General features: G+C 42.7%; 1 protein-coding gene across 1 annotated transcript in view; it reads right to left on the bottom strand.

Annotated features, from left to right (window-relative positions):
* Nucleotides 1-3,907: 3,907 nt before the first annotated feature.
* Nucleotides 3,908-25,322, bottom strand: part of LOC134359891 (potassium channel subfamily K member 9-like) — a 67,637-nt gene continuing 46,222 nt past the window's right edge. The window contains exon 2 of the mRNA XM_063073700.1: nucleotides 3,908-5,190. Within this exon, the coding sequence (XP_062929770.1) occupies nucleotides 4,292-5,190 (899 nt within the window). The 3' untranslated portion in view covers nucleotides 3,908-4,291. The remainder of the gene's footprint in view (nucleotides 5,191-25,322) is intronic.

Genomic DNA, 25,322 nt, shown 5'->3' with positions numbered 1-25,322 from the left:
AGCCCGTGATGGAGCTGCTTGAGTTTACAACTGTCTGCAGCTTTTTCCGATGCTGTGCAATGACCACTCCAGACCAGTCGCTGATAGTGTGCAGTCAACCCAGGCAAGACAGATCTTCGAAGAGCATCACTTCCCTTTGTACAGCACGGACCAGAGCCATTTGGCATACAGGGACAAGAGCAGGATTCTAGGTTGACAGTTAGTATTGGTCAGTTACTTTACTAATTCTTAAGTACTACTGGCCTTTAACATTGGCTATTAATACCTGTATTAACACAGTGTGTTTGGTGATTGGTCATGTAAATAAGGAATCTGAACATACACAAGATCAGTATCTGTATCCAACTAATCAATTTTGTATAAAAATAGAATTTCTTTGTTCAGACTTCAGAGCAGCAATGAAGGAATGATGATGTTGCACAAGTATTGATTGAGGAACGAGTGTGAGTTGTTAAAGTCCAATCAAACGGCAATGACAGGCCTGTTCCTACCATGTATGTTCTGTTTCATAAGGATAGAGTAGCAGCAGCCAAGAGTTCAAGCTTGCTGATGTCAGTCTTATTCCTCAGACTTGATTCATCGTCAGTGGAATAACTGATAGATGGGTCCCGTCCCACAATTACACCCTCAGTGTTCCAGGGCAGGGAGATGAGACTGGGGACTTGGCAACTGAAAGCAAGGTTGAAAGGGACAGAACTGAAAGAAACAACTGTTTTTGTCCTTGCGGTAATTATAAAGGGATCTGTTTCACGACAGGGCCCTCCTTTGCCTTTCTTATCACATTCTTCACTCCTGACAAACTATTAATCCTGTGTGGACTGCCTCCTCTGTCTGACTCAATGGCAGTTACAAATGAATGCTATAAATGCTCATCTGGCCACGATTTTGTCACTGAAAAATGCCACTTGTGATGTAGTGGCTGTCAGCAAGATCCTTGTATTTGCCAGCACTGGATCGTGCCTCAGTCAGTCCAGTTTGCTGCCTCATTAGACCCACAACATGTAAATATCCATGTAGGTATTTTCATGACAGCATTTAAAAGGAGCAATACTTGTACTGAAGGCTTGATTAGCTTGTTATTAGGGTACTCCAAATCCAATTTAAATTCCATTCTGCTCCTTTCTTTCACAGAATTGTATCTTCCATCAAACATAATTCTCCAAAATTACCCTGTAAACTCCATTAAAAATGCACAATTTCACGTATAACATCAATTTTACTAACTTCTGGTAATTATTCTCCCCCCCTCGTCTCTTCTTCCATTCACCACTCTGGCTCAGATGTTACCTCTTCTCTTCTCCTCACCTACTTTTCACCTCTCCCTGGTCCCTCCTCCTCCCTTTCCCCCCATGAACCACTCTCTTCTCCAATCAGATTCCTTCTTCTTCAACCCTTTACCTTTTCCACCAATCACCCTCCAGCTTCTTACTTCAGACTGCTCCCCCACCCATCCACCTTCCCCCTCTTCTGGTCTCACCTATCACCTGCCCGCTTGTATTTCTTCCCCTCCCCCCACCTTCTTATTCTGGCTTTTTATTCTTCCTTTCTTGTCCTAATGAAGGGTCTCGGCTCAAAATATCGACTGTTTATTCCCCTCCATAGATGCTGCCTGGCCTGCTGAGTTCCTGCAGCATTTTGTGTGAGTTGCTCTGGATTTCCAGCATCTGCAGACTCTCCTGTGTTTATTGTTCCCTCACAGTTCCCTGCAAGTTCTACTTTGAACTTTGCTGATAGCCAGCCCCCAGTCTACCTGCTCCTTCAACTGCACTGATTACTCCCTGAAACTATAACCTTGACCTCTCAATGCCCAAGAAATTGGTTCTATGTCAACAAATTAGAGATTGAAAGGGCTCGGGAGTCCTCATGCAGGATTCCTTAAAGGTTAACATCAGGTTGAGTCAGTGGTATGTATGGCAAATTAAATTCACTTTGAGAAGACTAGAATATAAAAACAAGGATGTGATGCTGAGGCTTTATAAGGCATTGGCCAGACTGCATGTGGAGCATTGTGAGTAGTTTTGTGCCTCTTATCTAAGAAAGGATATGCTGGCATTGGAGAAGGTCCAGAGGAGGTTCACAAGAATTGTCCCAGGAATGAAAGGGTTAACATATGAGGAGCATTTGATGGCCCTGAGCCTGTATTCGCTGGAGTTTAGAAGAATGAGGGGGATCTCACAGAACCCTATTCAGTATTAAAAAAGGCCTACATAGCGCGGGCGTGGAGAGGATTTTTCCTATAGTGGGAGAGTCTAGGATTAGAGGGCCAGGCCTCAAAGTACATAGACATCCACTTAGAACAGAGATGTGGAGGAATTTAACCAGAGGGTGCTGAATCTGTGGAATTCATTGTCACAGACAGCTGTGGAGGCCAAGTTGTTGGGTGATAGTTCTTGATTACTCATGGTGTCAAAGGTTATGATGAGAAAGTAGGAAATAGAGTTGAGAAGGATAATGAATCAACCATGACAGAATAGCAGAGCAGACAATGGGCCAAATGGCTAATTCTACTTCTATGTTTTATGGTCTTTTGGTACCTGAGGGGAGTTTCCTTTCTGCTAGGAAAACATGAGGAGAGATGGTGTTAAAGCTACAAGAATTTGGAGAGGGACATGTTTGGCACCCTTCCTTGTCCCGGGAATTACACACTTGCTTCAAGGACCTGTCCAACACTCCACGACCCACAGTGACATCCCTAGGAGGGAAGGTCACAGCCGGTGAATGTGCTGTTGTCCCATATTTTGAGACTGTTGTGGCTGACTTCTCTCCAGAACCACATGTCCCTCCATGTCCTGGGCCATTTGGTAGATTGCTGCAGCGTCTCTAGCACCCTCCAACCCCAACCCAGAGATCTTCCTATGCCCTCTGGTACTGGGCTGGGCCATGACAACCTTACCATCAGCTGGTGGTGAAATCCCTCACAACCCATTCCATCCCCTGCTCACAGTTATCCAGTGGTCAGCCCTGGGGTCACACTGCCCTGAAGGTTTGCGGAACAGAAACCATCACTATCAGCCTCGGCACAGTCCAGCGCAAACTAAATTGGGATGAAACGAGACAGTGCTGAATTCTGGGGCATGTGGTGGATGGGTTGTGAGGAGCTGGCCTGTGGGGGAGAGATGAAAAATGGAACAATATTGTCAGGCCTGCAAATGCAGGCTCCTCCCAGCTAACTGGAGTCACCTGCCACTTGTTTCCAACGTATCACCTACAACCTGTTTAAAACCTGCCCTCATCCTCAATCCATGTTCACTCATATTAACCAGCCAGCCTCAACCAGTTGCTCTGAGCCTTCAGTTCCCTTGTCGCTAAGTATCTGTGCTCTCTTGTTTTGTGGCCACTCTTGGTTCTTTTGCAGTTTATTATTAAAGTTATTGCTCCCTGCTAAATCGTCTCTGCTGCTCTGTGTTTGGCTCCTCTACAGTTCCTGAGAGACGTGGGTGTCAGAGTGAGCCTGAACTCCTCTGTGCCAGGCCCTGGAACACCCACTCCCACCCACAATTCACTCATGGTCTGTGGACTCTGCTGCCAAAGGCTTCACTTGGTGCCATCCCCAACTGAATTGCTCACTTGGGTGGGTAGGAGCTAATCCACAGACACAGGCCAGGCAGAATCCTTCTCTAAGGGATATTAGTGACTTCGGAGACAGAGGGGAGGTTGTTCTCACAACCATGGTCATCATTGCCGAGACTGGCACACATTCACTTCACCTTCCTGTGAGCCTTGTTTAATTATCCAGCTCCCAGAGTGGGATTCAACTCTTAGCATAGAATCTCCACACCACTGGAGATGTCTGGCCCATTTAGAGCTTTCGATTGACACCTACCATCTCACCAACTCGAGCCTCTGGGTTATCCTCCTCAGCTGCCCCACATGACTAGTTCAGCAGGTTAACCCTATACCCAACCAGCCATCGGCTCCCACCACGTGTAAACCGAAGCACAGGCGTCGATGCTGGGCGGAAACCACGTGAACCGTGGATTATCATCGGACCCGCGCCGTCTAATCGGGTAATTCACAAGTCTGGTCACAGGAAAGTTCGTCTCAACCTCTTCTCGGACTAGAAAGATGAGGGTTCACCTCCGTGACTCCCGGCTGGGTCTGGAGGTGTGTGCCGCTTTGCACGTTCTGGCCATTCTCTCCGGGCATCCCTGTCGCCCGGTAGCACAGCCGGGCTTTACCGAGCGCTGTGTGCAATAGCCATGCTATTTATTGGTTTCCTTTGGCACTGGGCGCCATGCGGTTGCTGCCAATGCACTGAGCAATCTCCAGCAAGGATGCGCATGCAATGGGATCACACCGACCTCCGCCGGCTGCGCCGGGACTGGGCAGAGGCAGGAAACCCCAGCGAGCAGTGGCTGCCCGGGGAGGAGAGGACAAGCCTGTCGCCCGCGCTCAGCGACACTTCCTCGTCCACCTTGTAGGAGATAGAGTTGAAGTAGACAGGGTTGGAATGAGCCCTGAAGGAGCCGGCGGGACTGTCGCCGCGCTGGGACCGATAGCACATACAGGAGCAGAGGGATTCAGCGTCTGAAACGGGTTCCTGTGGGCTCCCTCGACCGACCCCCGCCTCCGCTGCTATCAGTGGTATCAGGTTGCTCCTACTTCGGCTCGCCTCCCCCGGCAGCAGTGAGGCGCTCCTGCCCTGGGCGTCCTCTCCCACCGTCATAGCCAAGTGCTCCTTGTTGCTGGCACGCTCCTCCGCGTCCCTCTTCTCGTCCTCGGAGTTCATGGTGAGGAAGCGCAGGACCACCAGGTTGAGGAAGGCTCCGATCACTGTCAGGCCCACCAGGATGTACATGAAGCTGAACGCCACGTAGGGGGGTCTCTTCTGCAAGGCCTCGTTATTCTGCAGGGCCACAAAGTCTCCGAAGCCGATGGTGGTGAGAGTGATGAAGCAGTAATAGTAAGCGTGGAAGAAGGTCCAGTCCTCAAAGTGGGCAAACGCCGCGGCGCCGATGCACAGCGTTCCTAGGCAGGAGAAGAAGCCCACCGTGACCATATTCTCCATAGATACCTCTGTGTTCTTCATTCCCAGACATCTCTTTATCCTCTTCAGCAGGTAGCGAACAAAGGTGTTCATCCTCTCGCCCAGACTCTGGAACATCACCAGCGTCAGCGGGATCCCCAGCACCGCGTAGAACATGCAGAAGGCTTTGCCGGCGTTAGTACCCGGGGCAGCGTGACCATAACCTACACAGAGCAAAGACAAAAGACCGGGAGTTAAGCCAGCTCCAAAACTACCCAGCTGATTAACGTCAAGGATCAAAGTTCAAGTTCAAAATACATTTAGTACATGCATGTCACTATATATTACCTTGAAATTCATTTTCTTTCAGGCATTCACTGTAGAACAGAAGAAAATTAAATAAAATTGAGACAAAGTCTGGCAAATAACCAATGTGTAAAAGGAGACAAACTGCAAATAAAAATAAATAAATAAATAAATAAATAAATAATACTGAGAACATGAGTTGTGGGTCTTTGAAAGTGAAATCAATTTGGAGCTGAGTGAAGTTATCCACTCTGGTTCCAGGTTAAGAGGTAATAACTGCTCCTGAACCTGGTGGTGTGGGAACCCAGGTAGCTCCTTTCTGATGGCAGCAGTGAGAAGTGAATATAATCTGGATGGTGGGGGTCACTGATGATGGATGTAGCTGTCTTGTGGCAGTGCTAGCAGATGTGCTCAAAGGTGGGGAGGGTTTTGTTGTGATGGATTGGGCTGTATCCACCACTTTTTGTTGGCTTTTCCAACAGTAAAAGTCAAAGTTGTAGGATCAGCTCATTCACCATACACATTTACATGTTTTTGGAATTTGCTGTGGTGTGTACAGCAGATGATCAGCAAAACCTGTGGCAGAACAGCAGCTATGTTTCATTAGGAGTTGGAGGAGACTTCATATGTCACAAAAGAGACTTGCTAATTTCTATAGATGTACCATGGAACGCATTCTAACTGGCTGCATCACTGTTTGGAATGGGATGGCTGCAGCACAGGATCAAAATAAGCTGTAAGGAGTGTTAAGCTTAGTCATCTCCATCATGGGCACTAGCCTCCGTAGTACCAGGACAAGTTCAAGGAGCGACACCTCAAAAAGGCGGCAGCCATCATTAGGGAACCCCAGGACCCAGGATATGCCCTGTTCTCTTTGCTACCATCAGGAAGGAGGTACAGGAACCTGAAGGCACACACTCAACAATTCAGGAACAGCTTCTTCCCCTCTGCCATCCGATTTCAGAATGGGCATTGAACCCATGAACACTACCTTACTATTTTTTTTGGATTACTTACTTAATTTAACTACAGTAATTCAAGTTTTTTTTCTCTATTATTGCATTGTACTGCTGCCACAAAGTCAATAAATTTCATAACATTTGCCAGTGATATTAAACTTGATTCTGTGTTGGCGTGACATGCAACAAAAACACTCAGCAATTATAAAAAAAAATAAAGTTGGGGGTTAAAATACAATATGGAATGAAAAGTGTATAAATACATGGATACCAGCATGTACTTACAATGTAAATGGCATGATAAACAGTGGTTTAAAATGTTTAAAGTGCACTGACAGGTAGTAGATAGAAGAGGTGGGGAGGCTAATGAAAATGGTTGATCAGATTAACTGCCTGAGGGAAGAAACTTTTAAGATGGTGGGAAGTTTTTGTTTTAATAATCCTACAGTGCTTTCCAGAAGGAAGATTTTGGAAAAGGCAGTTTTCAGGGAGGTTAGTGTCTGCAATGATTTTCCCTGTCTGCTTCTTCTTCCTGGACAAATCATGGCTGAAGAACTGGTGCAGGGAGCAGAGGTTTAGAATTATGTATCATTGGGCTCTCTTCTGGGGAAGGGAGGGCCGGTACAAAAGGTCAGGGTTAGACTTGAGCCCGAGGGGTCCAATATCCTTGTGGGTAGGTTGACGACTTGAGGTGATCAGGAGAGTTTAAACTAATTTGGCAGGGGAATAGGAAATGGAGGTTAGTGCTGAGAAAGGGGTAGTTGGTTTGCAAACAGAGGCAATGTATAGTGAGACTCCTAGCAAGAACAGACTAATGAAAGGGCAAAATAGCAGCCAATGAGATAGCAATATCCATAGGTCAGCAGGTACATTTAATGTCAGAGAAATGTATACAATATACATCCTGAAATTCTTTTTCCTCACAAACATTCACAAAAACAGAGAAGTGCCCCAAAGAATGAATGATAGTTAAACGTTAGAACCCCAAACACCCCCCCACCCAGCTTCCCCCTCCCACGGACAAGCAGCAGGGCAACCCCCCCCCACCCCCAGAAATTCCAATGTAAAAGGCAGACAACATCGAAAAAGGGTGAATATTGGACTGAAGGTGTTATATTTGAAAATGTGCAGTATAGAGAATATGGTGGATGAACCTGCAGCACAGTTGCAGATTAGCATGTGTGATGTTGTGAGTGTCACTGGCTGAAACAAGCTAATAACTGGGTGCTTAACATCCAAGGATACACATTGTATCAGAAGGACGGGCAGGTAGGCAGAGGGGTTGCATTGCTTTGTTGGTAAAAATAAAATTAAATCCTTAGAAAGAGGTGACATAGGGTCAGAAGGTGTTGAATTGTTGAGAGTAAAACAAAGGAACTGCAAGGGTAAAAAGACTCTAATGGAAGTTATATACAGACCGCCAAAAGATGTATTCTATAAGTTGTAATTGAAGATAGAAAATGCATGTCAAAAGGGCAATATCACAATAGTCATGGGGGACTTCAGTACACAGGTAGATTGGGAAAACCAGGTTGGCGTTGGATCCCAATAGGGGGAGTTTGAAGAACGCTTACTAGATGGCTTTTTAGAGCAGCTCATGGTTCAGCCCACCAGGGGATCATCTGTTCTGGATTGGGTGTTGTGCAATAAACTGGGATTGATCAGAGAGCTTAAGGTAAAGGAACCTTAATCACAATTCTATCTCCTTTACATTAGCATTGGAGAGGGATAGGAACAGGCAAGTTAGGAAAGCATTTAATTGGAGTAAGGGGAAATATGAAGCTATCAGGCAGGAACTTGGAAGCATACATTGGGAACAGATGTTCTCAAGGAAATGTATGGAAGAAATGCGGCAAATGTACAGGGGATATTTGCATGGCATTCTGCATAGGTACGTTCCAATGAGACAGGGAAAGGATGGTAGGGTACAGGAACTGTGGTGGGCAAAGGCTGTTGAACATCTAGTCAAGAAGAAAAGAAAAGCCTACGAAAGATTCGAAAAAATAGAGATCTAGAAGATAATAAGGCTAGCAGGAAGGAGCTTAAGAATGAAATTAGGAGAGCCAGAAGGGGTCATGAGAAGGCCTTGGCAGACAGGATTAAGGAAAACCCCAAGGCATTCTACAAGTATGTGAAGAGAAAGAGGATAAGATGTGAGAGAATAGGACCAATCAGGTGTGACAATAGAAAAGTGTATGGAACTGAAGGAGATAGTAGAGGTATTTAATGAATACTTTGCTTCAGTATTCACTATGGAAAAGGATCTTGGCGATTGTAGGGATGAATTACAGCGGACTGAAAAGCTTGAGCATATAGATATTAAGAAAGAGGATGTGCTGGAGCTTTTGGAAAGCATCAAGTTGGAGAAGTCTCCGGGAATGGACGAGATATACCCCAGGCTACTATGGGAGGCAAGGGAGCAGATTGCTGAGCCTCTGGCAATGATCTTTGCATCATCAATAAGGAAGGGAAATGTTCTGGAAGATTGGAGGGTTGCAGATGTTGTTCCCTTATTCAAGAAAGGAAGTAGAGATAACCCAGGAAATGATAGACCAGTGAGTCTTAATTCAGTGGTTGGTAAGTTAATGTAAAAGATCCTGAGAGGCAGGATTTATGAACATTGGAGAGGCATAATATGATTAGGAATAGACAGCATGGTTTTGTCAAAGGCAGGTCGTGCCTTACGAGCCTGATTGAATTTTTTGAGGATGTGACTAAACACGTTGATGAAGGTAGAGCAGTAGATGTAGTGTATATGGATTTCAGCAAGGCATTTAATAAGGTACCCAATGTAAGGCTTATTGAGAAAGTAAGGAGGCATGGGATCCAAGGGGTCATTGCTTTGTGGATCCAGAATTAGTCTGCCTACAGAAGGCAAAGAGTGGTTGTAGACGGGTCATATTCTGCATGTGGTCAGTGACCAGTGGTGTGCCTCAGGGATCTGTTCTGGGATCCCTTCTCTTTGTGATTTTTATAAATGACCTGGATGAGGAAGTGGAGGGATGGGTTAGTAAATTTGCTGATGACACAAAGGTTGGAGGTGTTGTGGATAGAGTGGAGGGCTGTCGGAGGTTACAGCGGGACATTGATAGGATGCAAAACTGGGCTGAGAAGTGGCAGATGGAGTTCAACCCAGGTAATTGTGAGGTGGTTCATTTTGGTAAGTCAAATATGATGGCAGAATATAGTATTAATGGTAAGACTCTTGGCAGTGTGAAGGATCAGAGGGATCTTGGGGTCAGAGTCCGTAGGACACTCAAAGCTGCTATGCATGTTGATTCTGGTTAAGAAGGCATACAGTGCATTGGCCTTCATCAGTCATGGGATTGAATTTAAGAGCCGAGAGGTAATGTTGCAGCTATATAGGACCCTGGTCAGACCCTACTTGGAGTACTGTGCTCAGTTCTAGTCACCTCACTACAGGAAGGATGTGGAAACTATAGAAAGGGTGCAGAGGAGATTTACAAGGATGTTGCCTGGATTGGGGAGCATGCCTTATGAGAATAGGTTGAGTGAACTTGGCCTTTTCTCCTTTGACCAACAGAGGATGAGAGGTAACCTGATAGAGGTGTATAAGATGATGAGAGACATTGATCGTGTAGATAATGAGAGGCTTTTCTCCAGGGCTGAAATGGCTAACACGAGAGGGCACAGTTTTAAGGTGCTTGGAAATAGATACAGAGGAGATGTCAGGGGTAAGTTCTTTTAAGCAGAGAGTGCTGAGTGTATGGAATGGGCTGCCAGCGATGGTGGTGGAGGCAGATACGATAGGGTCTTTTAAGAGACTCCTGGATAGGTGCATGGAGCTTAGAAAAATAGAGAGCTATGGGCAATCCTGGGTAATTTCTAAAGTAGGGATATGTTCAGCCCAGCATTGTGGGCCAAAGGGCCTGTACTGTGCTGTAGGTTTTCTATGTTTATGTGATGGCATTGTAGAGCGCCAGTCTATGATGGCTGTTTAGAGTGCCAGATTATGATGGCCGTGTAGAGTGCCAGTCTATGATTGTTGTGTAGAGTGCCAGTCTATGATAGCTCTGTAGAGTGCCCATCTGTGTCAACAGTGTTGAGTGCCAGTCTATGGTGGCAGTGTAGAGTAGCAAACTGTGATGGCTGTGTAAAGTGCCAGACTATGATAGCAGTATAGTGCAGTGTCTATAATTCAGTGTAGAGTGCCAGTCTATGATGCCTGTGTATAGAGCACTCTCTGATTCAGAGTAGAATACCATTCTATGATGGCTGTGTAGACTGGCAGACTATGATGGTAGTGTAGAGGGCCAGTCTGTGATGGTGGTGTAGAGTGCCTGTCTCTTATGGCCATGCAGAGTTCCTGTCTATGATGGCAGTCTAGTGTGATGACTGCGTTGGCCGTGTAGAGTGCCAGTCTATGATGGCTGTGTAGAGTGCCCATCTATGTTGGCAGTGTTGAGTGCCAGTCTATGATGGCAGCGTAGAGTAGCAGACTGTAATGGCTGTATAAAATGCCAGACTACAATGGCAGTGCAGTGTGCTGTCTATAATGCAGTGTAGAGTGCCAGATTATGATGGCTGTGTAGACTGGCAGACTATGATGGCAGAGTGCCAGTCTATGATGGCTGTGTAGTGTGCCAGTCTATGAGACCTGTGTAGAATACCAGTCTATGATGGGGTGGAGTGCCAGTTTATGTTGGCTGTGTAGAGTACCAAACAATGATAGCAGTGTAGAGTGCTTGTTTAAATTGGCTGTGTAGAGTGGCAGTTTGTGATGGCTGTGTAAAGTGCCAAACAATGATGGATGTTTAGGATGCCAGACTATGTGGCTGTGTAGAGTGCCAGTCTATGATTGCCATGTGAAGTGCCAGTCTATGATGGCAGTGTAGAATGCCATCTCTGATTCAGTGTAGAGTGCCAGTCTATGATGGCTGTGCAGACTGGCAGACTGTGATGACAGTGTAGAGGGTCAGTCTCTGATGGTGGTGTAGATTGCCAGACTCTTATGGTGGTGCAGAGTGCCTGTGTATGATCGCAGGGTAGTGTGACGTCTGTGATGGCAGTGTAGAGTGCCAGGCTATGATAGCAGTGTAGAGTGGCAGTTTGTGATGGCTGTGTAGAGTGCCAGTAGGTGGTGACTGTGTAGAGTGCCCGTCTATGATGACAGTGAGGAGTGGCAGACTGTGATGGTAATGTAGCGTGGCAGACTGTGATGGCCATGTAGAGTGCCAGTCTATGATGGTGGTGTAGAATGCCAGACTATGATGGAAGTGTAGAGTGCCAGTCTATGATACCTGTGTAGAGTGCCAGTCTATGACAGCTGTGTGCAGTGCCACTCTATGATGGCAGTATATATTGCCAGTCTATGATGACTGTGTAGAGTGCCAGACTATGATGACAGTGTAGAGTGGCAGTCTATGATGCTGTGTAGAGTGCCCATCAATGATGGCAGTGAGGAGTGGCAGACTATGATATTGGTGTAGAGTACCAGACCATTATGGCCATGTAAAGTGCCAGTCTATGATGGCAGTGTAAAGTGCCAGTCTATGATGGCAGTGTAAAGTGCCAGTCTATGGTGGTGGTGTAGAATGCCAGTCTATGATGGTAGTGTAGAGTGCCAGACTAAGATGGCCATTTAGACTACCAGTCTTTGATTCCTATGTAGAGTGCCAGTCTATGATGACTATGAGGTGTACCAGTTTTTCATGCCAGTGGAGAGTGCCAGTCTTGATCCAGTGATGCTGGCTCACATAAAATGATTCTTGAATCTTCACCGTGTGCTTCCAACTGAGGCAGAGAGACATACAAGGCATCTGATAAGATATCAGAGTTTATTCACACCAAGAAGAGGGATTCATTTACAACCTGAGATATTCTATTGGTGATGCACTGACTTAAACAACCAGAGATGCTGAGCAGAGTTGCTATGGCACCTGCTTTTGGATTTTGCGAGATCAAAGTCTATTTGAAGTGGAGGTTAATGCATTATTTTTAACACACTGAAGCAGTAATTGAACGGGTGATTGTAACATAAATATTACTATAAGCATATGATAACTTGGAGCATGGTGGCTGGATTTACCTATTTGTTACCTATTTGTTTTGGCAGATCCTCCCAAGACAGATATTCTGTTTAATAATGGTGAAAAGTGGCCATAGGCTGCATGTTATCAGCTGTACTGAGTATACTGTGTACTGTGTATACTTTTGATCCTCCACATTGTTGTGGGAATTCTAATGTCCACCCTGCCCCCATATAAAAATTGTAACACTCTTGTGTTCCAGTTTGGAATGGCATTAAGTTGATCTACACCCAGAAACATACCCCACTAGTTGGTCTACACACAGAAACATACCCACAAGTTAGTCTACACCCAGAAACATACCCACAAGTTACTCTACACCCAGAAACATACCTCACAGGTTGGTCTATACCCAGAAACATACCCACAAGTTGGTCTACACCCAGAAACATACCCCACTAGTTGGTCTACACCCAGAAACATACCCACAAGTTGGTCTACACACAGAAACCTACCCCACTAGTTGGTCTACACCCAGAAACATACCCTACAAGTTGGCCTACACACAGAAACCTACCCCACTAGTTGGTCTCCACCCAGAAACATACGTTCAGAGGTTGGTCTACACCCAGAAACATACCCATAAGTTAGTCTACACCCAGAAATATACCCTCACAGGCTGGTCTACACCCAGAAACATACCCATAAGTTAGTCTACACCCAGAAACGTACCCTCACAGGTTGGTCTACAGCCAGAAACAGGCCGGTGAAGCTGAAAGATGGTTCACCTTTCATGTTGAAAATCAATGTTGTCAAATCCAGAGGTGGAGGCCTGAAGGACTATGTATTTGGAAGTTGGAGGTCCGATGCCTGTGTGTTAGTGTTTTGTGTGTGTGTAGGTTGGTATCTTTTTGCTGTGTATGTGTTAGTGTGTTAGTATCTGTGTGTGTGGTGGTGTGTGTGCTCATGTGTTGTGTGTTGTGTGCTAGAGTCTGTGTGTGTCATGAGTGTATTAGTGTCTGTGTGTGTGTGTATTTTGTGTGTATGTGTTAGTGTCTGTATGTTATGTATATATGTGTTAGTGTCTGTATATTGTGTGTGTGTGTGTGTGTGTGTGTGTGTGTGTGTAGGTGGGTGAATGAGTGGGTAGGAACAGGGCTTGTTTTGCTGTTGTAGTTGGTGGTGTTGTTGTTGCTGTTTGCATTGTTCTCCTGAGCTTTGTGGGGATTCTAGGTTGGTACCAGAATGAGAGCACCAGGTTTAGTGCTTCATTCTTGGCTTTGGAAGGATCTCTGGATCACAGAATCACCAGGATCTAACACTGCGACTGTATTCCAGGTTTTTGCCTGTTGTGCTATTCATATCGTGATGTCTCTGACAAGTGAGAACACTTCCTGCTGTGAGGAATCGAGTCACATCATTGAGCCCAACTCTCTTGTAAGACAGCATCTTCAAGTCAGGGTTTCTGTTTGACTTCCCTTTGTCAATCACTTCAGAGTCATCTGTGGACCAGTTTCCCTGGCTAAGATCTCTCACACAACAGATAATGCTGTTCCTATTCTGGCTGGGACAACCTTAGTGAAGTAACACACACAAAATGTCAGAGGAAGACAGCAGGTCAGGCAGCATCTATGGAGGGGGATATACAGTCGATGTTTCGGGCCCAGACTCTTCATCAGGACTGGAAAGGAAGGGAGAAGGAGCCAGAGTAAGAAGATGGCATACCAGCAGGAGTACAAGCTGGCATGTGGCAGCCTGAATGGGGAATGGAAAGAGAAAGCTGGAGGAGTGGGGGTGGAGAAGTGACTGGAAGTCAGGTCAATTGATGTTCATGTCATTAGGCTGGAGGCTACCCAAACAGAATATGATGAGTTAGCCTTTTCTCAGTAATGTGTCCATGTATTTACAACTTGCTAATCAGCAAGTATCTCCGCTGCACCCTGGAGATTTATTTGTTAAAGCCATCCTGGGAAGACTATTAAATCTATTATGAGGAAAGTTAAAAACCTTCATAGGTGATACAAAAGTGTGCTGGCAGCAACACCGGGTAATGTAGCCTGCATTGTAGCACACACTTTTAAGGAGAGGCTGGTGCTACAGATGTGATCAGGAGGATCATAATTACTTCTAAGAAATAGAGTCCCACAGTCATATAGCACAGAAACAGGCCCTTCAGCCCATCTGTCCATGTTAACCACGGTACTTATCTATACTGATTCCATTTATACATGTTTGGTCCTTAGTGATTCAAGAGTTTGCATTCAGATGCTTCCTAAATGTTGTGAAGGTCTCTGCCCCCTCCACCTTCTCTGGCCTTCCCTATTGCAGCTGCTCTGCCTGTGACCACAGGAAACAGCAGGGAGTTGTGGACACAGCAGAAAATCCAGCTATGGACTCTGTCTATTGTTTTCCCTGCCTCGGAAAAGCAGCCTGCATAACCAACATCCCACCCACCCTGGACATTCTCCCTTCTCCCTTCTCCCATTGAGTAGGAGATACAAATCAGTAAGCACGTACCACTGGGCTCAAGGACAGCATCTCCCTCATGTTATAAGACTACTCGATGGACTCCTAGTACGATAAGATGGACTCTTCACTTCATAATCTGCCTCATTATGATACCTTATTGTCAGGCCTGCACTGCACTTTCTCTGTCACTGTAATACTTTATTTTACACCTATTATTGTGCAGCTCAATGTGCTGCTGTGATGAAGTGGTCTGTATGGAAAGTATGCAAGATGAAGACAGGGCAGCGGTCAAAGGGAATTAGTCAAGCTGGTGATGTTCTGCTGCCACCTCTGGTGTTTGTGATGTATATAACTGACCTGGATGAAAATGTAGGTGGATGGATTAGTAAATCTGCGGATGATACAAAGATTGGTGAAGTTGTGGATAGTGTAAGACTGGCAAAGAATGCAAGCATCATATAGATCAGTTGCAGGTATTGGCAGAGAAATGGAGTTTAACCCAGATAAATGTGAGGTGTTGCACCTCAGTGGGGAAAATACAAAGAGACAGTACACTGTTAGAGGCAAGGTCCTTAACAGTGTTGCTGAGCAGAGGGATCTTGGGGTCCAAGTTCATAACTCCTTGAAAGTGGCTACACAGGTCAATAAGGTGGTTAAGAAGGCTTATGGAATGCTTGTTTTTATTAGTCGAGGCACTGAGTTCAAGAATCAAGAAGTTATGTTGCAACTTTATAAAACTCTGGTTAGGCCACATCTGGAGAATTGTGTACAGTTCTGGTCGCCCACTATAGGAAGGATGTTGAGGCTTTGGAGAAGGTGCAGAAGAGGTTTACCAGGATGCTGCCTGCTTTAGAGGCCATGTGTTTTTATGAGAAGCTGGGTAAACTTGGGGTGCTTTCTTTGGAGCAGCAGAGACTGAGGGAAGATCTGACAGAGGATTATGAGTGTTCCACCGAGATGCAACACAGAGCGTCATAGGAAGTCATTCCTGCCTGTGGCCATCAAACTTTACAACTCCTCCCTTGGAGGGTCAGACACCCTGAGCCAATAGGCTGGTCCTGGACTTACTTCATATTTTACTGGCATAATTTACATATTACTATTTGACTATTTATGGTTCTATTACTATTTATTATTTATGGTGCAACTGTAACGAAAACCAATTTCCCCTGGGATCAATAAAGTATGACTATGACTATGACTATGAGAGGCATAGATAGAGTAGACAGGAAGTATCTTTTTTCCCAGATAGAAATGTCTAATACTAGAGGGTATGCATTGGAGGTGAGAGGGGGTAGGTTCAAAGGGGATGTGAGGGGTAAGTTTTTTTTAGCAGAGAGCTGTGGATGCCTGGAATGTGCTGCCTGGTATCGTGGTAGAGGCAAATACATTACAGGCTTTTGAGAGACGTTTAGATAGGCACATGGATGTGAGGAAGATGGAGGGATATGGATATTACATAGGTAGGGGGATAAATTTTTGGATTTTTTGATTTAATTTTTTGTTGGCTTGACATAACATTGTGGGCCAAGGGGCCTGTGTCATGTTCTGGTCCGTGAAGTCTGGATTCCGGTTCATAGTCCGGTCCATCGTTCCTTATTCCAGGTTTTCTGGTTTTCCCTTTTTTCTGTTGGGTGCTCTAATTGAGGCAGCTGATTCACATTTTGGGCTGGCTACATAAATAGCTCCTTGGTTCAGCTTCAGTGGCTGGATTGTTCCTGTCCAAACCCTCTGCCTGAATCCTTTCTCTGCCTCTTCCTCCTGAAGTCTTGCCCCACCTGGAGCCTTGCCAACCTTTGCCTGCACTGCTGTCAAGTTCAACTGCCGGAGCAAGATAAGGAAGTGTATATAACAACAGGAATTCTGCAGATGCTGGTGAATGCAGCAGGCCAAGCAGCATCTCTAGGAAGGGGTACAGTTGATGTTTCAGGCTGAGACCCTTTGAAGGAAGTGTCTATTGTTGTTTTGAACTGTCTCTGTGTCCATGCTTTCATTAGGTAGGTTTGGCTGTTTGTCATTCCCTAGTGTTGGGAACTGTCTCTGTGTCCATGCCTTTGCTAGGTAGGTTTGGCTGTTTCCTGCTACCTTGAGTGGAGATCTGCCTCTCAGTGTTCTGTGTATGAGTCCTGGCCCTACATCCTGCTCCCTAGGGGGGGTCCTGGTTCTGTGTTCCATGTCCCCATGTCCCCATGTTCCTGTCTCTCAAGTCCAAGGCTTTGTGTTCCTATGCTCAAGACCAAGGCTCTGTGTTCATGTCCTCCCCAAGACCAAGGCTCTGTGTTCCTGTCATCCTTGTCCAAGGCTCTGAGTATCCAGTCCTTGTCCAAGGCTCCAAGGTTCCTGTCTCCCAAGACCAAGTCACGTCTTCATCTAGTTCTGGAATCCGAGCCCAAGTCAAGACCCAGGTTCTGGGTCCTTGCTCAGTCTCTGGCTCGAAGTCCATACCCAAGCCTTGTCATGTCCTCGCCTCGGGGAACCCAAGCCATGTCCAGTCCTGTAGCCACGTCATGTCCTCGCCTAGTTCTGGGGTCTGAGCCTGAGTCAAGACCCAGATTCTGGGTCCTTGTCCAGTCTCTGGCTTGGAGTCCAAGCCCAGGCTCCTGGTTCCCAGTTCCTTGTCCTGGTCCTGCTTGCCTCGCCAATGTCCTAGCCCAAGTCTGTGTTCTTGTCCCAGCTCCTAGTCTGCATCCAGTCACATCCTTAACTCTTGTGTCCTGTTCCTCGTAAATTCAGTGTCTGTGTCTTGCATTTGGATCCGCTCCCAACCCCTCCCCCCCACCCCACCCCCCATGACAGCCTGTTCCTGTGATGTTCTGTTCTATTCTATGTTTTATGTTCCAGAAACTAGTGAGGAGAGACTGCCTGTGATCACCGGTGGGTTCGCTCTGAAACTGGAGAGGGGAGACTGCTTTCTGATCACTGGTGGGATCGCTCAGTACTGGAGAGGGGAGACTGCTTTCTGATCACTGGTGGTTTCGCTCTGAAACTGGAGAGGGGAGACTGCTTTCTGATCACCGGTGGGATCGCTCAGTACTGGAGAGGGAAGCCTGTATGGCCTGCCACTGTGCCTGAAGAATGTTACCCAGGTTTTCAGCATTTCGGACTTGGACTTGGACTATGGACAATGGACTTTTTCAGTTTTTTTTAATAATCTGTTTATTTTACCTGATCTTTCCTGTTTTTTATTTGTACGGGGCGGGGAGGGAGAGGTGTTTGGGGTTGAAGTGCATGTTCTGTTTTTATTCATAGAACATGAGTGCAGCTCCATCAACACTCAAGAAGCTGGACACAATCTAGTACAAGGTGCCCACTTGATTGGTACCCCTCCCACAAGCATCCAATCCCTCCACCATCGATGAACCGTTACAGCAGTATGTACTATCTACAAGATGCACTGCAACAACACACCAAACTTCCTAAGGCAACACCTTACAGACCCACAACCAATTCCATCTAGAAGGACAAGAACAGCAGATACCGGGGAACACCACCACTTGGAAATCCCCCTCCGAGTCACTCACTATCCTGACTTGGAAACATATCACAGTTCCTTCACTGTCGCTGGGTCAAAATCATGGAATTCCCACCCTAATAGCATTGTGTACCTACACCTCAGGGACTGCAGTGGTTCAGGAAGGCAGCTCATCACCACCTTCTCAAGGGCAACTACAGATGGGCAATAAATGCTGGCGTAGCTAGCAACATCCACATCCCGTAAATGGAAAAAATAAAAAAAAAACATACAACATAGGACATATAAATCAACAGCACATTACAGGGCCTTCAGCCCACAATGTCGTGCTGACCTGTACCTACTCTAGAAACTGCCTCAAATTACCCTGCCTCATAGCCCCCTATTTTTCTAAGCTCCATGTACCTATTTAAGAGTATTTATAAAAAAAAACCCTGTTGTACCTGCTTCCACCACCGTTGCTGGCAGTGCATTCCACACACCCACAACTCTCTGTGTGAAAAGCTAACTTCTGACATCGCCACCCCCCCCCCCCCGTACCTACTTCTAAGTGCTTTAAAAACAATGCCCCCTTATGTTAGCCTTTTCAGCCCTGGGAAAAAGCCTCTGACTATCCACATGATCAACACCTCTCATCATCTCTATCAGGTCACCTCTCATCCTCCATCGCCCCAAGGAGAAAAGGCCAAGTTCACTCAACCTATTCTCATAAGGCACACTCCCCAATCCAGGCAACATCCTTGTAAATCTCCTCTGCACTCTCTCTACAGTATCCACATCCTTCCTGTAGTGAGGTGACCAGAAATGAAAACAATACTCCCAGTGGGGATCAGATCCTACTGGCTGTTGATGGAGTAGCAGCGTTTTTATAGGTGCTCCTACTCTTTTTAATTTACTGCTTCCAACTTGTTTTGAAAACTTACTTTTAAACGTATTACTGCTTTATAATGAGTCGTGCTAAAGCTACTAAGAAAGAAGATAACCCTCCGGTAACTTTGGAATCTATTTTAGTGACACTTTGGCAACATAAAAATGAACTTTCAGAGGAGTTACAGCAACTCAGCGCTGAATTTAAACGGATGGATGGATAATTGGATCAGAAAATTCTGTTCAAAAATCTTTAAGTGAACACAATAAATGGATAAAAGAGAATGAAGATATTTTGTTGACATTCAATGCGAAGATTGATGACCTGGAACAGATCTGTGATAAACAGTTAAAGGCTAATGAAATATTAAGACAGAAGATTATTGACTTAGAAAATGGAAATAGAAGAAATAATTTACGTATTCTGGGTTTTAAAGAGTCATTGGAAGGCAATCAGCCTTCGGAATTTTTTGCAAACCTTTTGGCTAATTTATTTCCGAATATTTTAAAATCTCCACCTAAAATAGACCGAGCTCACAGAACGCCTGTACCAAGACCTCCTCCAGGAGGACGACCCTGTTCAGTGATAATTTGTCTTCACGGCTTTCAAACAAAGGAACTTTTAATTTGTGAAGCTCATCGAAAAGGTATGATTAATTATGAAGACCAAAAGTTCAGAATTGTGGAAGATTTTTCACCCGAGGTGTTGAATGAATGCTTCAAGTTTTTAAAAAGTCATGTCTGAGCTGTATAATAAAGGTTTTAAACCCTCTCTTCGATAACCTGCTCATCTTAGAATCATTTTGAAAATCGGTTCTCAGAGATGGTTTCGCTCGACTGAAGAAGTGCAGGACTTCTTGAGTGCTGAATCAATCTCAGAAGTTTAACTGTTCAGTAATTCTTTACACAAATTTATATGTCCGCTTGATGGACTCTTTTTTTAGAATGAGCAGTCTAACTTCATTATTTTCTTTTACGAACAATTATTTTTAACTTTTGGTATACCTTCCTATCTAATTTTTTTTGTACTTTTATTTCCTTGTTTAGAAAATTAAGGATTTAGTATTAGTAAGTTTTCTTTGAATTAATATTTTCTAAGTTAATGTTTTGAACTTTCATATTTCTTTCTAATATTTTTATACTATAATTTTTGAGGTTTTTTAAATATGTTTAATTGTGCTCTGTTTTTCTGTTGTGTCTTGTTGGAATGAAGTTTTACCTTGAAAATTTTTTTTTTGGAGCTCAGCAATTAGATTGATTTGGGAGGGATGGTAGATTTAGCTGCCGACTGCCCTTTGGTCGATTTTCCCTCTTTGGGCGGGGGGTGGGGGTGGTTTTCTTTTTTTTTAAATCAGCTGTTTGGTTCTCTTAGCTTCATTCGTTGCTTGGTTACTTTTTCTTAAAGTTCATTGTTTGGATTTAATATATAATCCAGCGGTTTTTATTCAAACATCTCCTTTAAGCAATATTTAAAATGGACCATATTTTTAGTTTACTTAGATTTAATGTGGAAGGATTAAACCATCCTGTGAAACGTATAAGATATTTAATTATATTAAGAAATTGAAAGTCTCAATTTTTTTTTTACAAGAAACACATGTACGTAAATGTGATCATTTACGTCTTTTCAGCCGTTGGAAAGGTTTGTCTTTCCATTCCATCTTTCAGGCTAAGGCAAGAGGAGTTTCGATTCTTATACGCAATTCAGTTTCTTTTGTTCAACATAATATAGTATCTCATACCAATGGGCGTTTTGTTATAATCTCAGGGAAATTAGATAATAAATTAATGATTTTTGCTAATTTGTATGCCCCAGATATATTTTTGAATTTTTTTTCCACTTTTACCAGATTTAAGTTTATGTTCTTTGGTTTTAGGAGGAGACTTCAACTGTTGTTTAGATCCTGTTTTAGATCATTCTTCTTCTAAACAATTGACATGTAGTAGATCTGCCTCATTTATCCAATCTTTTCTATTGTTGATGTTTGGCACTTTTTGCATCCAACAGATAGAGTACTCATTTTTTTTCCTCATGTTCATCATACGTATTCCAGGATTGATTTTTTTTTTGTTGATAGCGAATTGATTCCATTAGTTTGATCCTGCGAAAATAAAGAAATTGCTGTTTCAGATCATGCTCCTGTTTTTTTATCTTTAAATCTTCCGGGTGTCTTCTGAATAAATGGATTCTGGCGTTTTAATCCAACTCTGTTATCGGATAAGGATTTTTTTTAATTTTTGGAGAGACAAATTACATTTTTTTTGAAGAGAATATGCTAGAAGAGACTTCTAGTGTTATTTTATGGGATCTTTTTAAGGCTTCTATTAGAGGACAAATTATTTCTTTTACCGCAAGTGTTAAGAAAAAAGCTAATAAGGAGAGAATTGAATTAGCCAATCAATTAAAACGATTAGACCAAAAGTATGTTTTGGCTCCAGATCATGTTTTATATAAAAGACATGTTGAAATTAAAACTAAATACGATCTGCTTTTAACTTATCCAATTGAAGCTCAACTTTTAAAAGATAAAAGTCAGTTTTATGTTCATGGAGATACAACAGGTAAACTACTGGCTAGCCAATTAAAAACCTTTATAGTTAAATGCCAAATTAAAGAAATTTGTAAAGCTAATGGTGATAAAACATCTGATCATTTAGAAATAAATGATACTTTTAGAGAATTCTATTCTAAACTTTATAGTTCTGATCCTCCTAAAGATAATATTGTAATGAATAATTTCTTGGGTTGATTAAACATTCCTACACTTTCTGATGATAATCGAAAATTGCTGGATCAACCCATTTCTTACGAGGAAATTGCCGAGTTTGTTCACTCTTTGCACTCGGGGAAGGCTCCGGGTCCTGATGGATTTTCTGGAGAGTTTTATAACGCTTTTTCCTCTTTGCTTATACCTCACTTATACTCAGTCCTTTCAGACTCTTTTAAATTAGGTAGGTTGCCACAATCTTTTTATGAAGCCTCTATTTCACTTATTCTGAAAAAGAATAAGGATCCTACTGAATGTTTTTCTTATAGACCAATTTCCTTACTTAATGTTGATACTAAAATTTTATCTAAACTTTTGGCTCGTAGGATTGAAAAAATTTTGCCATCTATTATTTCTGATGATCAGGCTGGATTTATCAAAAATCGATACTCCCACTTTAATATTCATTGTTTATTGAATGTTATTTATTCTCCTTCTAAAGAGATACCAGAATGTGTGATATCCTTAGATGCTGAGAAAGCCTTTGATTGGGTTGAATGGAATTATTTATTTAAAACTATAGAAAAATTTAACTTTGGGCCCGATTTTATTAAATGGATTAAATTACTTTATTTATCTCTTTCCGCTCAGGTTCTTACTAACTCTCAGAATTCTAAACCATTTAAACTTCATCATGGAACCAGACAAGGTTGTCCTTTGAGTCCTTTGATTTTTGATTTGGTCTTAGAACCTTTAGCTATTGCTTTCTTGGAATCTAATGATATCACTGGTATTTTAAGAAGGGGTATTACTCACAAAGTGTCACTTTATGCTGATGACCTTTTGCTCTACATTTCTAATGCAGAGTCTTCTTTACCTTTCGTACTTGCTTTACTCTCCTGCTTTAGTCAGTTTTCAGAATATAAACTTAACTTTCATAAGAGTGAACTTTTTCTTTTGAATAATTTGGTATTAGCTAATACTAACCTTCCTTTTAAAACTGTAAGAAATCAATTTACTTATTTGGGTGTAACAATTACTAGGAATTATAAATTCCTTTTTAAAGAAAATTTTTCTACACTTCTGAATTATGGTAAAAAGGCACTATCAATTTGTTCACCCCTCTCGTTGATTGGCCGAATTAATTCTATTAAAATGAATATTTTGCCTAAAATTTTATATTTATTTCAGGCCATACCTGTTTTTATTTCTAAATCCTTTTTTGATTCTCTGGATTCTATTATATCTTATATATGCAAAAATAAAATTTCTCGATTAAATGAAGTTCATCTTCAAAAAACTAAAAAGAATAGAGGTTTAGCCTTACCCAATTTTAGGTTTTATTACTGGGCAGTCAATATACTGAATCTTACGTTTTGGTTATATTATATTAATCGAGAGAACTGTCTGGTCTGGGTTTCTTTAGAAGCTAATTCTGTTAATAAATTTTCTATTATTTCTCTTCTCGGATCCTCAATTCCTTTATCTTTAAGTAATTTAACTGATAATTTTGTATTTAAACACACCTTGAGGATTTGGGTACAATTTAGAAAATATTTTGGTTTATTGAGTATTTTACTTTCAAGTCCCATATTTTTGTAATTATTTTTTAAATCTTCTATGACTGATGTAATTTTTAAAGAGTGGAATAGATCGGGTATTAAATGTTTTCAGGATTTGTTTGTTGGAGATTGTCTCTCTTCATTTGAACAACTGTCAGCTAAGTATAGCCTATCCAAAACCCACTTTTTTTGATATTTACAAATTAGAGACTTCTTGCGTTCTCAAGTACATACATTTCCTAAAAATCCAGATAAGAATTTACTTGATACAATTTTTAATTTGAAACCCTTCCATAATGGATCTATATCTAATATTTATGGTATGTTGGGAATGAGAAATATTCCTTAAGACAAAATTAAAGATCTCTGGGAACAAGATTTACAGATTCCAGTTTCTGAGGATACTTGGAATGAAAATTTTAAATTAGTCAATTCCTCATCGCTATGTGTCGTCATTCCCTTCTACAACTTAAAGTGGTTCATAGGGCCCACATGACTAAAGATAAGCTCTCTTGTTTTTATTCGGATATATCTTCCTATTGTGATAGATGTAACAATGGAGAAGCTTCACTAATTCATATGTTTTGGACCTATCCGAGTCTTGAAAATATTGGAAGGAAGTATTCCAAAGTTTTTTCAGTGCTTTTTAAAGTAAATTTTAAACCTAATCCTTTGACTGCCTTATTTGGTATTGTTGGAGGAAATTATATTATTTTGGAGTCACATGATCTGTTTATTTTGGTCTTTATGTTTCTTTTCACCAGGAGGGCATTGTTGCTCAAGTGGAAGGATGCCACTCTGCCTACTCGTACTCATTGGTTAAATGATGTTATGTCTTGTTTAAATTTAGAGAAGATTTGTTGTTCAATTTCTGAACCTAGACAAGATATTTTAACATTCTGGGGACCTTTTTTGAATTATTTTCAAAATCTGTGAGTTGCTATTAAGCACAGATTTTGGCTAACAATATGTTTTATTATATGATAAGGATTTTTTTTCCTTCTCTTTAACCAAACAGCTGATTTTTTTCCTGGTAGTGGGTTTATATTTTCCTTTTGTATAACAAAGTATATCTTTTCAATATTATGTTTAAATTTAATGTATATGGATATGGGGTTATGAAACTATATTTGTGATTCCAATATATTGTAATCTATATATATATCTTACTGTACTCTGTATTCTTTTATGTAAGAAATCAATAACAATATCAAAAAAGAAAGAAAAAAAAGAATACTCCAAGTGGGGGTCTGACCAAGGTCTGGTATAGCTGTAGCATTACCTCACGGCTCTTGAACTCAATCCCATGGTTGATGAATGCCAACACACCATACACCTTCTTAACAACACTGTCAGCCTGTGCAGCAGCTTTCAGTGTTTAGTGGACATGGACCCCAAGATCTCTCAGATCCTTCACACTGTCAAGAGTCTTATCATTGATATTATATCCTGTCTTCAAATTGGAACTACCAAGATCAACCACTTCACACTTATCTGGGTTGAACTCCATCTGCCACTTCTCAGCCCAGTTCTGCATCCTATTGATGTCCCACTGTAACCTTTGACAACCTTCCAGACTATCCACAACACCCCCAACCTTTGGTATCATCAGCAAACTTACTAACCCACTTTTCTACTTCTTCATCCAGGTCATTTATAAAAATCACAAAGAGGAGGGGTCCCAGAAGAGATCCCTGAGGCACGCCACTGGTCACTGGTAGAATGTGAACCGTCTACAACCACCTTTTGCCTTCTTTGTGCAAGCTAATTCTGGATCCACAAAGCAACGGTCTCCTTGGAATCCATACCTCCTTACTTTCTGAATGAGCCTTGCATGGGGATCCTTATCAAATGCCTTACCGAAATCCATATACACTACATCCACTGCTCTACCTTCATCATTGTGTTTTGTTACATTCTCAAAGAATTCAATCAGGCTCATAAGGTACGACCTACCCTTGACAAAGCCATGCTGACTATCCCTAGTCAGATTATATCTCTCCAAATGCTCATAATCCCGCCT

This window comes from Mobula hypostoma, chromosome 2, assembly GCF_963921235.1.
Source record: "Mobula hypostoma chromosome 2, sMobHyp1.1, whole genome shotgun sequence".
NCBI lineage: Eukaryota > Metazoa > Chordata > Chondrichthyes > Myliobatiformes > Myliobatidae > Mobula > Mobula hypostoma.
The sequence above is the reverse complement of the archived record's forward strand: the minus strand, read 5'-3'. Positions and strand labels throughout refer to the sequence as shown.